General features: G+C 35.9%; 1 protein-coding gene across 2 annotated transcripts; it reads right to left on the bottom strand.

Annotated features, from left to right (window-relative positions):
* Positions 1 to 280: 280 nt before the first annotated feature.
* mysm1 (Myb-like, SWIRM and MPN domains 1) lies at positions 281 to 15,480 on the bottom strand. 2 transcript variants are annotated; one of them, XM_048208601.1, is made up of 20 exons: positions 15,458 to 15,480; positions 13,293 to 13,365; positions 12,558 to 12,628; positions 12,376 to 12,441; positions 11,806 to 11,878; positions 11,602 to 11,700; positions 10,156 to 10,591; positions 9,857 to 10,061; positions 7,271 to 7,401; positions 7,081 to 7,184; positions 6,724 to 6,801; positions 6,334 to 6,419; positions 6,122 to 6,176; positions 4,413 to 4,463; positions 4,220 to 4,294; positions 3,851 to 4,039; positions 3,630 to 3,762; positions 3,261 to 3,366; positions 2,234 to 2,291; positions 281 to 1,098 (listed from the first exon to the last, which is right to left on the bottom strand). In XM_048208601.1, exons 3-20 carry the CDS (start codon positions 12,572 to 12,574, stop codon positions 790 to 792), a joined length of 2,271 nt encoding a protein of 756 aa, XP_048064558.1. In that variant the 5' UTR covers positions 12,575 to 12,628; positions 13,293 to 13,365; positions 15,458 to 15,480; the 3' UTR covers positions 281 to 789. The 2 variants fall into 2 exon arrangements, with proteins under 2 accessions (XP_048064558.1, XP_048064557.1); XM_048208600.1 differs by lacking the exon at positions 15,458 to 15,480 and adding an exon at positions 15,035 to 15,170.

Raw genomic sequence — 15,480 nt, 5'->3', positions numbered from 1 at the left:
TATGTTCATTTAATGGCAATGAAAAGGACCTAACTGAACATAAAAATACGAGCTTGATAAAAATGCTCATTTTATAAGAACATTTCAGACGCCACTTAGAGGCTTTTGCATCTGAAGTCTTCATTTGGTTTCGTTTTAAAATTCTATATTTCAGTAACACTTCTGTGCTTGGTCAAATAGCAAAAACTGTGTTCATATTCAATTAATGGTAAGACTTCACAATAAGGTTTCATCTGTTAACACTACTTAACTACATTAGTTAACATGAACTATCAATGAAAATGACTTACAGCTTATATTACTTATACATTATTAAAATTAAAAAGTATCTGTTAATATTATTTAATGGACCTGGCTAACATCAACAATTGTGGTTTTATTAATTAACATTACCAAATGATTATTGTAACAAATGTTAAACTAATGGGACCTTATTGTAAAGTGTTGCCCAATTTATATTATGAAACACTAAAGTAAAATTAAACAGAAAAAGTGACACCTTAATTGTTACTCCATAAATATCCAATTAATCTCTTTTCCATAATACAATTTTATTTAAGTGCAGCGCACTTTCTTGCACATTGTGATAAAAGTGAATTACAAAATGTCATCATACTTCAATTAAATTTTTTAAATACAGTTATGATTAAACTCAACTATTATGAAACTAGTTAATACTTTATAGTACAAAAATTCATGAGAATACAATGTAACATACAATGTAAATGAATGACACATTTGTCCTCTTCTGACACACATACTGACCCATTCATACTGTTAGGTTTATTATTATTTACACAGTTTCTGCTCTTCTTCATTATAGCTTGTAACATGGTTGACAGGTCCTGTAGTGCACAATTCATCTTGGCTGTCAGACTCAGTAACACACGTCTCATCCGGACCACGGCTGCTGCTGACTGGCTCAGAGGAGATGAATGACAGTAACTGAGGCTGTGTTACTGCTTCATGAAGATGAGAGGAGGAAGAGCCAGTCTCAGAGAGAAAATGTGTATGAAACAAGGTTTCTATCTGTACCAGGAAAGTCTCTGTGTCAACCTCTGAGACCTGCTCCAAAATCTTCTGGACTGATGTGAGCATCTGTGGACGGACAGGCAGGCAAAACAAAATAATTGTTTAGCTTTAATTATTAGCAGAATTCAATCTAGTTCATCATGCCATCATCTAGTGTACTCAGAAGTGCTTCTGACAGCAGCGTGGGAACTTGAAAATATGAGCTTGTTGCCAGTAGTCAAGAAATCAGACTAGTCAGTTTGTCCAAAAATCTCTTGCAATTTTCAGGTGCAATATGCACTGTGTGTTCTGTGGGAGTGAGTTCTAGATATGAGACATATTTGGCCCTATTTTAACGATATAAGCACGTGGTCTGAAGCGCATGGCGCAGGTGCACTTAGGGCATGTCCGAATCCACTTTTGTTAGTTTAACGACAGAAAAAATGGTTGGCGCACCAGGTTCATGGTCCAAAAGGGTTGTACCTATTCTCTTAATGAGTAATGAGTGTCTTTTGGGGGTAACATGCAATAAACCAATCAGAGTGTCATCTCCCATTCCCTTTAAAAGCCAATTGCGCTCACACCATGGCAGATTCGCTATTTACATTATAGACACTCTCAACCTGATGAGTCAGTTTAAATACATGTGTGCACTGCCATGATTGGTCAAATAATTGGCCAATTTCATTCGTCATTACTGCAAATAGGTAATTCTGATACATGTGATGACTATCCATTATGACATGTAGGCATTTTTATCTTTATGTATACAATAATAATTTTTTACATTGTAATCCTTTTATTTTTAATATTTGGCATGTTTGTGTGCTGCTGCGCGTCCCCGTGTGTGTAACAAGCAGAGTGTACGAGTGTTGTGCAACCGCCTATAGGTGCATATTACTAACACAACCTTTAAATAACAAAAAAAAATAAAAATACTGAAAACAACTGCACCATTGACTTTAGACCAGGTTTTTGTTGGTCAATGGTGCAGTCGGTTTAAGTTGCCTCCAAATAGCAACACGCCAACAATGCACCCGAACACACCTCGTTTTCAGACCAGCACACCCATGGGCGAACACATGGGCGCGAGTGCATTTGCTATTTAAACAACGTGGCGCTGGATGTGAAAATGATAACTGTGTCGAGCTGAAACTAGCAAAAAAACTCTTGCGTTATGTCTGGCGTCGCATTGCGCCGGGTGTATGATAGGGCCCATTACCTTTTCCAGGCAAGTTAGAGAAGAATCTCTGCGGAAAAGCCTGTCCATTGGTACACTCCTGAAAGAAGAATGAAATATATATGAATATATACAGTACCGGTCAAAAGTTTGGAAACATTATTATTTTTAATGTTTTTGAAAGAAGTCTCTTAAGGTCATCAAGCCTGCATTTATTTGATCAAAAAGACAGAAAAAAAAAAAACATTTATAAAAAGTTAAAATGAACAGCATTTATTCGAAATAGAAATCTTTTCTAACAGTACTAAGTCTTTATTATCACTTTTTATCAATTTAACACATCCTTGCTGAATAGAAGTATCAATTTCTTTCAAAAAAAAGAAAATAATAAAAATTACTGACCCCAAACTTTTGAACGGTAGTGTATATTGTTACAAAAGATTTCCATTTTAAGCAAATGCTGTTCTTTTTTAACTTTTTATTCATCAAAGAATCCTGAAAAAGTATCACAGCTTATTAAAAAATATTAAGCAGCACAACTGTTTCCAACATTGATAATAAATCAGCATATTAGAATGATTTCTGAAGGATCATGTGACACTGAAGACTGGAGTAATGATGCTGAAAATTCAGCTTTGCATCACATATTTTAAATTCTAATAACATTTCACAATATTACAGTTTTTTCTCTATTTTTGATCAAATAAATGTATGAGCATAAGAGACTTTTTTCAAAAAACATTTAAAATAGTAACCTTTCCAAACTTTTGACCGGTACTTTATTTATATGAAAATGTTTTTGAAAGACATCTCTTATGCTCACCAAGGCTTTGTTTATTTAAAAAGTATATATTATATGACATATAACACTGGACATAATATGTCTAATACTAATATACAATGTTAGAAACACACTACATTCAAATACTCTGAATATTAAACCTTTCTGAGGATAGTTTATAAAATGTGAATAATGTGCAGCATTTTTTTTTACTTTATATTCATGTATTCTTGCTTCCCTCTTTCAGCCAAAGACAAGTTTTCCCACATAAAACATACAGCAGCTCACCCATGACACAGCCTGTACTTGAACACAACCCATTCTGCTCTTCTCATCACTTCTGACCAATCAGGAAGCTCAGATGAGTACTGGATGTTAAACTGGTATGGAAACCCTAAAATACAAACGGCACAATTATTCACACATGAAACGCTGACTCACAGACTGATTCAAATTCAGCTGGAGCTTGGGCTTATTTTATAAACTACACCTTGTTTCATTTATTCTTTAACAGCCATGACTCTAGTGCTTACCACAAAGACCATGAAACATTAAAAGAACACAGATAACCTACAGTAGTGTAATACGTGTTAAAGCTGCTGTAAATGATTTGTAAGTCAAAGCGCTGATAGTCTCATGGAAGATGCTGAGACATACTCTGAGATCCAGAAGGTCCGGTCTCCTCCTCTACCAGCAGACAGGTGGTCTGAGACAGGGGCGAGGGGTTACTGGGGTTATACGGGCTGACAATCATCCCGATAAATGGAGCACCTCCTCGAGAGAAATAACTCTGAAATAAAAACAGACAGAGAGAGAATGTGACTTGTAAAAAAAGACACCACCTAGTCAAAGTACAATGCAATACAAAGACCTGTTACCTGGTATTTGGCCTGAGTGTCAATGTCTCTGAGAGAGGGATTGGGGTCGAAAGCTGGATGAGAGTGGTACCAACCCACCACACTGTGACCTTTGACCCCGAGCAGCTCAGATGCTTGAGTCTGAGAGACGGGGTCCATCTCACACTGCAGACCTGTGCTCAGGCTGTTACATGGTTCTGCTGCACAGATCTACACAAACATCACATTACACACCAAAACACAAACAAATCATCATGCATTTATTGCAGCACACTTAAACTTGAGATGAATCACTTGTTGTAAGTCGCTCTGTATAAAAGCATCTGCTAAATGAATAAAACTGATTGAAATAAACAGCTGATTCAGTAATGAGTCCATGCATTCACTGACCTTTAACACCTTCTCTTCCTCTTCATATGTTCCTCCTAAAAGGCCAATCACCTCTCCCATAGACACATGAGCATGCTGGGAAAGAATCGGATTATTAGTACAACATAATAAAACACTGAAGAATGAATGAGAGAGCAAAAAATAAATAAAAAAAGGCTGAAGTTTATTAAATCTGGAAATCAACACCACTTACTATGTCCATGACAACAAGAGCCTCAGCACAAACTATCACTCTGTATGGTTCCTGAGTCAGCAAGACACAGACAAAATAAGTGTGATGAAATTCATGTTCCTTCATTTCTGTACAACATAATTAACTATTTTGTATCACTGAGATCTTATAGTTTTTATTAATCTTTTGAATTAGTTTTTATTTTATTTTCCATTTTCATTTTAAATTTAATTCAAGATTTATATATTTTTTTTAATTTTGTTTTTTTAAATGTCTATTAGTTTTTAATTCAATTCATTTTAGTTTTTTAGTACACATTAAATGATGTTTTTTTAATTGTAATTTTTATTTAGTTTCAATTAAGATTTATTTCAAGTAACAAATGATTTTTTTTATGGTTTTAGTTTTAGTTAACTATAATAACCCTGATGAACACAGAAATGAAAAATAAATTACATTAGAACTGGCAAACATTTAGCATTTAGGTGGTACTTCAAGTCTGAATTGTTTCAATGATAGGAAAATTCCTAATTATGGAATTTACATAAAGGTGCTCTAAGTGATGTCACACGTTTTTAGGCCAAAACATTTTTTGTCACATACAGCAAACATCTCCTCACTATCCGCTAGCTGCCTGTCCCCTGAACACACTGTAAAAAAAAACGCGGTCTCTGTAGTCGCCACAAGCTCCGAAAACGGCAATAAAAACAAACGTGTGCAGCCTGGAGCACTAAACATAATAAACACGCTCCAGCCAATAACCGACAAGAATGATTTTAAATGCGCGTTCATGACTGTTTCAGGAAGCACGGAGGGGAGGGGGAGGAGGAGGAGGAGGGAGGGTCTAGCTAGCCTCTGTTTTGTTTGACAACACTTCGAACGTCAACAGGAAGTTACTCTACCCAGGATCACTTAGAACACCTTTAAAGACTGGAATATTTTCATTTGTCATGTGTTTCCTTGCAACAAAGCACGTTTCTGCATGAGTTTGTTCTGTTCGTAATGACTTGAAAGATGATCAGCAGTCGTTGAGTGTATGATGCCCCGTTTTTCCATTTACAAAGTCAGTGTATGATGAAATCTGTTTAGATTTGAAAAGACGTGTAGTGTATTCCAGACTTAAGGATAAGGGGGCATGATTATTTGAGTTGTTTTTTATATATATATATATATATATATATATATATATATATATATATATATATATATATATATATATATATATATATATATATATATATTATTGTACTGAATTAAAAAGGTAAATTGATACCTCTAGTTTTTATCAGTGCTATTTTGGTCTCATTAAGTGTGTTTACAGTCTTGTAAACTCGGTTTACTGGCATTGTCAGGTCATTGATTTGCATGTAAACAGGTACCTCGGGTTATTTCAATAAACTGATTTTTGGTAGTTATCAGCGTATTTTGTAAACATGCTCATTGAGATCATATTTTTATTGATAGTTTAAACTGTTTCTTTTTAAATGTTTCGTTATTTCTGTTTTATTTAACTTTAGATGAAGTTTTAGTAATTTTGTTGTTTTTGTCTTTTTTTTTTTTAAATGTCTATATAGTTTTACTTTAATTCGAGTAACAATTTTTGTTACTCGATTCACTTTAATTCGAGTAACAATTTTTTTTTGAATAGTTTCAGTTTTAGCTGACTATAATAAACCCTGGTTTTTGTACATTAAAAGACGGAACAGAGACATGTAATCAAATGTAATTACCAGTTTTTCCTCTCCAAAAGCTTTGCATGGAATGAGCTGGAATGGATCAAAAGAGCTGCAGAGGACAAAGACAAGGAATGAATCCAGATTTAATTTACTCTTTATCTGATTATTCATGGAGTTGATAACAAAAGTCCATAAACAAGATCATTAAACAATCTATTAGCTATTAATGACGTTCAGCTCAGTTTTGTAAGGGAGCGAGTGTTTACCCTCTCTGTTTCGGTAGTTTAGATGGTTTTGGTCCTTTCTTTTTCATCTCCTCTCTTCTGATGGCCAGCTCCTCTGCGCTCAGATGCTGGATGACAAAAAAAACAACAACACATAATCAGGGCTCAATCATGAGGATAAACAAACAAAAATGATTTTCTTTCCAAAAATCACCATGACAAAATATAACATCAAAAAGTTGCTAAAATGTATTAAATCTAACAATGATGTTTTATAAGCCATGTTAAACAAGAATCATTTCACAACATCATTTTTATCTCAATCTTAAAAATAAATCCTGATCATTTCAGGCCATAAACAGAATCTAGGAGCAATTCGCTATAGAGTACATTTCAATTCCAAGAAGAACTGCAGATTTTGAGTCCCTTTACCTCATACGTCTGACCCTCCAGATCTTTAGCATCACACCATTTCCCCCACATGTCCCGAATGCGCCGCTTCCTCGTGCGCTGGGGGGAAAAAAACAAATTACATTATAGCAGGGGTTCTCAACTCTGGCCCTCAAGAGCCACTTTCCTGCAGATTTTAACTCCATCCCTAATCAAATACATCTGAATAAGCTAATCAAGGTCTTCAGGAGCTAAACTCTGCAGGAAAGTGGATCTCAAAGGCAAGAGATGAGAATCCCTGAATTAGAACAATCATTTAATAATAAAGATGAAGGAAAACAGTTCTGCTAATGGATAATCATCCACAGATAATGATGATGAGAACTGTATCTCTCTCACCATAGACTGCAGTCTCTGGGCAAGATGATATGCCTCCATGCTGTCTTTGCTTTCCTTTAGCCGAGAGCGATCAACCAGCCGCGGGCGGTTATAGATCGCCTGATCTACAGAGGAATGGAGAAAGAAAGAGTTTAGGGAGGGAAAATGTACACAGGAAAACAGGAAATAGAGACTGAGCAATGAGCATTACCGCAGTTGAAGTTAATAGCTCCAATGAGCTCCAGATAGGTGTGTATCCGACCGATGCAGTTGACATCTCCACAATTCTTCAAGCCAGGACGCACTGATGTCTTGTTCAGGTACTTGGGTTTACTCCTCTCCCTGAACAAACATCAGAGAAGTACATTTTCAAGAAAAGATCAAGTTTTTAATACGCCTACACAACCGTTTTTTTTTGTTTGTTTTGTTTTTTTTGTTTTTTTTTAATTCTGCAAGGACACATTAAATTGCTTAAAAGTGACAGTAAATACTATAAATTGTTGCCAAAAAAAAATCTTTAGAATCCTGAAAAAATGATAAGGGTTTCCTTTGATAATAATCAGAAATAAGAAACATTTCTGATTATCATCAAAGGAAACCCTTATAATTTTTTCAGGAGTCAAAAGATTTTTTTTTTTTTTTGGCAACAACTTATAGTATTTACTGAGCAGCAAATCATATTAGAATGATTCCTGAAGGATCATGTGACACTGCAGACTGGAGTAATGATGCTGAAAATTCAGCTTTGATCACAAGAAGCATTACATTTTACAAATAAATTACAAAAATATACTACAGAGGACCTCTTATGCCCTATTTCAAAGTCTTGATTTTGTTTCTGAGGTCTACTAGTGTAGGTTTTAATGCTTGAATGTTCAAAAATCACATTATTTGACATTTTTTACAGCACCTCTCTTCCTAGTCTGTCAGTAACGCTCCGTTTAGTTCCTGTCTCTATGAAGCCTCTCTTCCCAAAAAGCACAATGTGCTCTGATTGGCCGGCTGGACCAGTGTGTTGTGATTGGTCAACTGCTTCGAGCATGTTCTGGAAATGTCATGCCCCTTGGCATAATTGCGAGTTGTGGGGGCGGTTCAAGGCCATCTCAGCCCCCCTGAAACTGTAATCAGAATGATTGGGCCAGTGGTGCTTCCTTAAAGTAATAGAATGAAAATTCTGTCATCATTTACTCAAGACGCTGCGAAAGAGAACTCAGTGCGGTACTGGCCCGCTGTGACACTACGTAAATGATCCGCAACAGGGGGTCACACACTACACAAGCTGACAACACCTCTGTCACCCAACGACTTTATTTGAAAATGGACGCTGGGAAGATGTTTTGAATTTAATTAAAATTAAATCAACCCTTTTACACATACGTTTAAAATATTCTGGCTGACCTCTCAGAGTTAAGGCGACCGTTATTTTAGAACGTTTCCCTTTATTGTTTCCGTGACGACGCGTCATGCTTGTCACATGACACACTGCAGCCATACTGTATGACAGATGTATCGCTTTGCTCACCATGTCATCAACTATCTGATATTCAGATTCTCAAACATGTACAAGGGAGTGTTTTGTCATTTAAAAATCTATATAATGATCTTGATCTTAATCTATATAATGAGATGGGCACCGCCATGTTTGCAGAGTTGTGTCAGTCGGATTTACAGGCTACAGCACGTGAATTAGGGCTGCACGATTTATTTATAGCAAAGGCTGTGATTATTTAACGCGTGGCTTGTCAGAGCTTTACGGCTCTGTGATCAGTAGTAAATGTTTCTCTATCTGAAAGCAAGAGGGCGCTCTTGCGCAGAAAATCAAAATATGCCCTGCAGTAGAAGATAACACACGCTGTAGCTGAATAAACAAAAGATTGAAATGCTTTGATTGATTAAACATGACTAATAAACACGACTGCCTTATTCTGTGTAAGATGCTCCACTGTCTTTATGAAGTGAGTTTGGAGTAAAAACATGTTATTAAATGTTGTCTTTTGTTAAACAAGATGTTAATAAATGCTTCTCGTGTCTGAAAAGAAGTTTGACGCGTGTTACTTTTTTTTAAATGTACATTATAAACGACTGAAACTCGCAGTGCTTTCAGATGGATTAGCATTTGGAGCCATACTTCATTGACAAGCTGCGCAAAAAAAAAAAATCATAATCGCACTAAGAATCGCGTTTAAGTGATAATCACGTTCAAGTTCAATGTTATTTTTCGTATCGTGTGATAAATCATGCAGCCCTAACGTGAATTCATCCATTTGTCCCAAAATACATGTGGCTGGTGAACTGGGAGAAGAATAGAGTTTTATAGTTACTTACACAATGTGTATCTGATATGAATAAATGCTGGCAAATTATTTTTCAGGCATCTTCAAACTCAGTTCTGGAGGGCCACTGTCCTGCAGAGTTTAGCTCCAACCCCAATTAAACACACCTGAACCAGCTAATTAAGGTCTAATTAGGCATACTAGAAACGTCTAGGCAGGTGTGTTGAGACAAGTTGGAGCTAAACTCTGCAGGACAGTGGCCCTCCAGGACCGAGTTTGGAGAACCCTGTTATATTTGAATGGATTGTTATTGCTGCAAAGAGGCGACGCGTCAGGTAGTTCACACACGAACATTGGCGAGTGCCGATTTGCCCCCGATCATAGCCCGATCTGTCGGCGAGCTCGTTAACTTGCAAACTGGTCTTAAATTGGGCTTAAAATCCTATAGTGTGAACTGAGTTTAGCTGAGAAAGTAGATGTACACAAGAAAATATTTCTCAGAAGCATAAAGAACAAAGTCTCACCACTGGTCCAGGATGTAATTGCGGATTTTTAGATATCTCTCTGGGGTTTTTGATGGACGCCCCTCAAAGAATTCTGGGATGGCTTGCTTCTCCTCTTCTGTGATTGTGTTTAAGTCCAATATGACCTCCTGTTCAGGAGCTCTGAGCTCCTCCTCCTCTTCCTGGTCTTCCTCCACATCTTCCTCAGGTCCTGATTCAGTCTTATCTGGAGTAAAAGAATACATTACCCATAATTCGGCTAATGCTGATGGGTTGCTATGGTCAAAGAAATTAATTGAAAGCTAGTGATGGCAAGGTACCTGCTCTTTCAGTGCTCTCCTCTCCAGACAGGCTGCCTGATTTAGAGATGAGGGTCCCACTTTCCTCCTCCGGATCTGGATCAATCGCATTATGAGGAATGTCAGCGTTTCCATTTGTATCTGGATCAATGGGACCATCTGGAGCGTTTGTTCCCGATTCAGACAGAGGGTTTAAAAGTACATCTGACGGGGGTGTCATTGGACTGAGTTCTCCTTGGTGGGTGCAATCTGGGGAGCCTGAGGGCTCTGGATGCTTTTCAGACTGAAACCCATCATCACTGAAGTCATCGGTGATGTCAACATCCTCATCATCAGAAAGTCGCTCGATGCGCACAGCATTGGTCAGGGCTGAGACGTGAGGCTGGTTCGAGGGGACCAACGTGGTGTCTGAAGTCACATTAGAAGAGGGCACTTCGGCAGGTGTGTCTGTTTTAGGCTAAAGGTCAAACACAAAGGACAAAATTACTACTAATAACACTGATAAAAGAAAATCTTTAGGCTAATTTGATTTAATTAAATTGTTCAAAGAAATATTAAGAATACATTTGAAGTATGAACATGTTTTATATTTTTTAATTAATATTTAGATTGATATTTTTGATCAGGCTTGTTGAACAGGAAACAGGGATCCTTATTAAAAGGTCTGCTATAATACCCTTCAAAAGTTTGGGATCAATTAGATTGGAAACACTTTATAAAAAGTATACAGTAATAAAGTACTACAAATAGTGAGTTCTTCATTAATTGTCACTGTAATTAACACAATTATTATTGTTTAATTAGCACATACTAAAGGAATTGTTAATTGGTTATTAGGAGTAAATAGTTCTCACTTTAGATTAGGCCACAGAAAAAGGAAAAATGTCATTAATTAAGTGCTTTAACCAACATATATATATATATATATATATATATATATATATATATATATATATATATATATATATATATATATATATATATGTGTTTTTATATTTATTAATACTATATACATTTACAGTTGCTGGTACAGTTAATAAGTTAAATATAAAAAATATATATCTCTTTACATATGAGATGATTAAACAATAATAATTTTACAGTGACAATGAATGAAGAACTCACTATTTCTATAGCATATTACAATACAATATATTAACTATGAATTAATTTTAATAGTTTGTAAATTATTTGTAAGTACTTTAATTACTGTATACTTATTATAAAGTGTTTCTGTAAGGTTTTTTGGAAGAAATTAATGTTTTTTTCAGCAATAAAATTAATTTATTCAGCAAGGATGCATTTATTTTAGCAAAACAGACAGTAAAGACATTTATATTAATATTACAAAAATTAATAATTTATAAATATAACTAATCCTATATTTATGAATTAAATTAAAGACCTAAACTCATCTGAACCAAAGACGTGACTTTTCATATGGCAATGTGGAATTAGGCTAAATACCTTATTTTTGAAGTACTGCCTAGCATAGCTCTTCACCTGTAGAACTGTTCTAGTGCCGATTAGTTTGGCGATCTTGGTCCATCTCTGGCCAAACTGAGCCTAGAAACCATAAAAAACAAGATACAATTTATTTCCTTTTATGAGAGAGCATTGTTTCCTCTGTGTGTTCTGTATATTATTGTAGTATGTGTTCATAAAACATACCAGTCCTTTCTCAAAAAGAGCTTTCTCCTCTTCAGCCCAGCGAGTTTGTGCTCCAGAACTTTTCACCAATGACCTACAAAGACATTTAGAATGAATACATATTCATATATAAACATTTAAATAAATTAAACATTTTTTTTTATGTTTTTGAAAGAAGACACTGCCAGTAAAACACTAATTATCAGTAAAATTCAGTAAAAACAATAATATTGTAAAATATTATTATAATTTAAAATATCAGTTTTCTATTTTAAAATATAAAAAATGTAATCAGTTTATTCCAGTCTTCAGTGTCACATGATCCTTCAGAAATCATTCTAATATGCTGATTTGCTGCTCAAGAATTTATCATCATCAATGTTGATAACTGCTGTGCTGCTTAATATTTTTTATTTTATAGCATTTATTTGAAATAGAAATATTTGTAACAATTTAAAAGTCTTAACTGCCACTTTTGATTAATTTAATGGATCCTTGATGCATAAAAGTCTTACTGACCACAAACTTTTAATTGGTAGTGTAGGTGTTTACATATTCATAAACATAAACAGATGAAAAAGGGTAGCTCACTTTTTGACTTTAGTCTTCTCATTGGTCCATGCTACCCTTGGTGCTTTCTTACTGGCAAAATAATACCTTTCTTTATTAAAGAAACAACTACATGCTTTTAATGAATGATTATGGCCATTATGAAATATGACAAGAACAACATTAGAGTGAATCAGTGTGATGTTGAGAAGAGTGAAGGATACTGTTCCTCCAGCAGCATGCTCTCGATGGCCTGTCTGTTCTCATCGCTGATGGAGCTGTCCAGCGTCCATGGCTAAACACACACAAAAACAATAACACATCACTTTCAGATTATCTTCCTGTTCAGATTCCTCTTCCTGTTCTTCTTCCTGTTTACACGTTAAGATGTGTTTTGGTCGATCGGATCACAAGTAGACGAGGGAGACACGTTCCCTTTTACACCTGGTGTTTTAATCGTCTCTTTTGTCCACTTTATGGGTGAGTAAATGTATAGATTTGATCTAATGGATGAAATAAGCTTGTGCAATTTACATATGAACACAAAAGGGTACAACGGAAAAACACACGGAGAGTAGCATCTTTCATTTCTGCTCTGATAGCGACCACACTGAACGCTGTGAGTGTGTGTTAGAAATCAGTAATGGTGAGAGAACACTGTGCTTGGTACATTTTTCATCTTCAAATCAAACTTGGGTTAAATCAAAGATTAAATCCCGTCTGGCCAGTGCACTTCCCATAATGTTTACGCATTAGGTCAGTAGGCGGGGAGCAGGTGGACTTTTGTGGCTGTAAGCATCTACACTACAAAAGCAATCCAGTAGAATGTGTTTTCAATTCCCTCTGGAAGTTTTTTTACACCTGTATTTATTGTCATCCACTTGTGATCGGATTGACGAAAACGCTTCTCAATACCAGGTGTAAACATGTCCATAAAAAGTTTTGTGGTGTTATTTTACCAGTATACTGCTGTTTGTTTTCCATGCAGACTGCAAGTACTGATCCTGGAGAATCTCAGCACTGCTCAGGTCACTGTAAAGAGAGCATACAAATAATAAAGATGCAGTTTACAGTATTTTTTTTTTTTTTTTTTTTTACAATAGACATCTATGGAGAACGACAATTACAGCTTGTATTTTATTGATTCTTCTATAGACCAATTTGGAGCAGACGTCACTTGCAGCTGCGCACACAGTACTGGCAGAAAAATAGCGGTAAAAAGTGGAGGAAAATTAGGAAAATCCACAGAATAAGAGAAAAATGTTTTGTTGTGCCTTTGGATGTCAGAATAGGAATGCAAAAAATATAGTCTTAAAGGTGCTAAAGAGGATCTTTTCATCGACTGAGAAACCAAAGACTGTTACTGAGTTTTTGAAATGAGCGCATGCATAAGAATTTCGAGGGAACGCCTCCCAAAACTCGTGCACGAGTATTGGAACACGAGTGTTTACCACCGGCATTCGCTGTGTCGTGTTAGTGGATTCATTATGTCGGACTCACCGCAGGTAACTCAAAATCTACAGTTGTTACTCCTGTCTCACGACAAAAACATTGCATGCAGCGCCTGTGGAGTGTGGAAAGTTACTGGAGCGGGCAGCCGCACTCGTCTCTCACAAGGAACGTCATGGCAGTGATTGACAAGCCAGAGGGCCAATCGTTTGGCTTTCATTGGCTGATGTTTTTAAGGCCCTACCTCATGCACAGATGATGTATATTAATATTATTCCTTTAAGTGCACCTAATAAATAGTCTTTTATCAGTTAGTAAAGACAGTTTCAAGTAATATTGCAAAAATGTATAAAACAAAACATCCTCTTTAGCACCTTTAATTTTTATTGAAGATGCCCTTTGAAGATAAACGCAGACGTTTATGTTGCAAGTCACAGACTAGACTCATGAAACCTGCAATAATTAATGTATATTAAAGCATGCATTTGATGTAAATGCATGCTTTAAGTCTACATATGCAGCTCATAGGGGACATACATAACAGTTAAAGCATGAAATAATATTTAAACCTATAACATTTTACATAGATAACTTTTAAACATAGCTTATAACATTTTTATTTCACATTTTCTTGCTTTTATCTCCCAGTTCAGACTTTATAACTCGCAATTGTGAGTTTATATCACAATTCTGAGGGGGAAAAAATCAGAATTGCCGGATATAATGAGTATATCTCTCAATTCACAGTTTTTCCTTCTAAGAATTGTGATATATAAATTCGGATTTTTATTTTTTTTATTTTTTTACGTTTATTCCAATGCAAAGTCTTGCCCCACAGACTTCCTATATAAGTGTATGACAGTAATGTTACACGCGATATGTGTTTGTTTTTACAAACTGAGTACTGAAACCTGTAAAACAGTGTAATGATGCCTGTAAGAGCTGTAAAATACACTGATGCCATTCCAGTTAACGTTACCGCTCAATAGATCATGTTAGTTCATACTGAGCCTACAGTATGTGTTATTTTGGAAGCAGACAACTGAAGCTCCACAGTTAAATAAAACTCGTTTCCTTGCTCATGTTTAAATAGATTAACTGTGTTCACATAACTAGAGCAGCTCATATTCATCCTGTCTGTCGCTCTTCAATCGTCAGTCTCACTTCTGCTCATCCATAAACTCAAATATGTCAAAGCACGATTCAATAATATCGCACAGACAGTGGGATATGAATTAATAAAAGCTCCTACCCGACACTTTCATCACATTCATCTCCCTCGATGTCAACAACATCCAACTCGTCTGCCATATTTGTGGCGGATGTGAGAGTAAAGTGAGAGGAGAATGTTTGTCACAGCGCCACTCGCTGGCAGGATGGAGCAACTGCTGTGTGTTTTACTGCTGTGTTCCAAATCGCCCCCCTCATTCACTACACATTACTCCACTTGAAAGAGTGAGTGAAAACGAGTGGTTGAATTCGGACACTGAGTGCGCCGGAAGGGCTACCTCTTTTGCATAGTTTGTGGTTGCTGTTTGAAACTTAGCAAACGAGCAGCTCCAGTAGTAATGAAAATATTTATCTTGAACTCTATCATGGAAATAGCATGTATAAACCTTAATTAAACAATTTAACAAACAATTAAAAAAGAAGTATGATATTATGCTGTACCCACATTGGACCAGCAGTTTGTAAAAT

The sequence above is a fragment of the Megalobrama amblycephala genome, linkage group LG11, assembly GCF_018812025.1.
Source record: "Megalobrama amblycephala isolate DHTTF-2021 linkage group LG11, ASM1881202v1, whole genome shotgun sequence".
In the NCBI taxonomy this organism is placed as follows: Eukaryota; Metazoa; Chordata; class Actinopteri; order Cypriniformes; family Xenocyprididae; genus Megalobrama; species Megalobrama amblycephala.
This window is presented reverse-complemented; position numbering and strand designations above follow the sequence as displayed.

What these genes read in the sequence shown, in the direction of transcription:
- mysm1 (XM_048208600.1), bottom strand. Translation starts at nt 15,093, where the DNA reads ATGGCAGACGAGTTGGATGTTGTTGACATCGAGGGAGATGAATGTGAT. An exon ending in GAATGTGATGAAAGTGTCGG is followed by an intron (nt 13,366 to 15,034) that starts GTAGGAGCTTTT and finishes CTCTCTTTACAG; the next exon opens with TGACCTGAGCAGTGCTGAGA. An exon ending in CTCTAACTTGCCTGGAAAAG is followed by an intron (nt 1,099 to 2,233) that starts GTAATGGGCCCT and finishes GTCCGTCCACAG; the next exon opens with ATGCTCACATCAGTCCAGAA.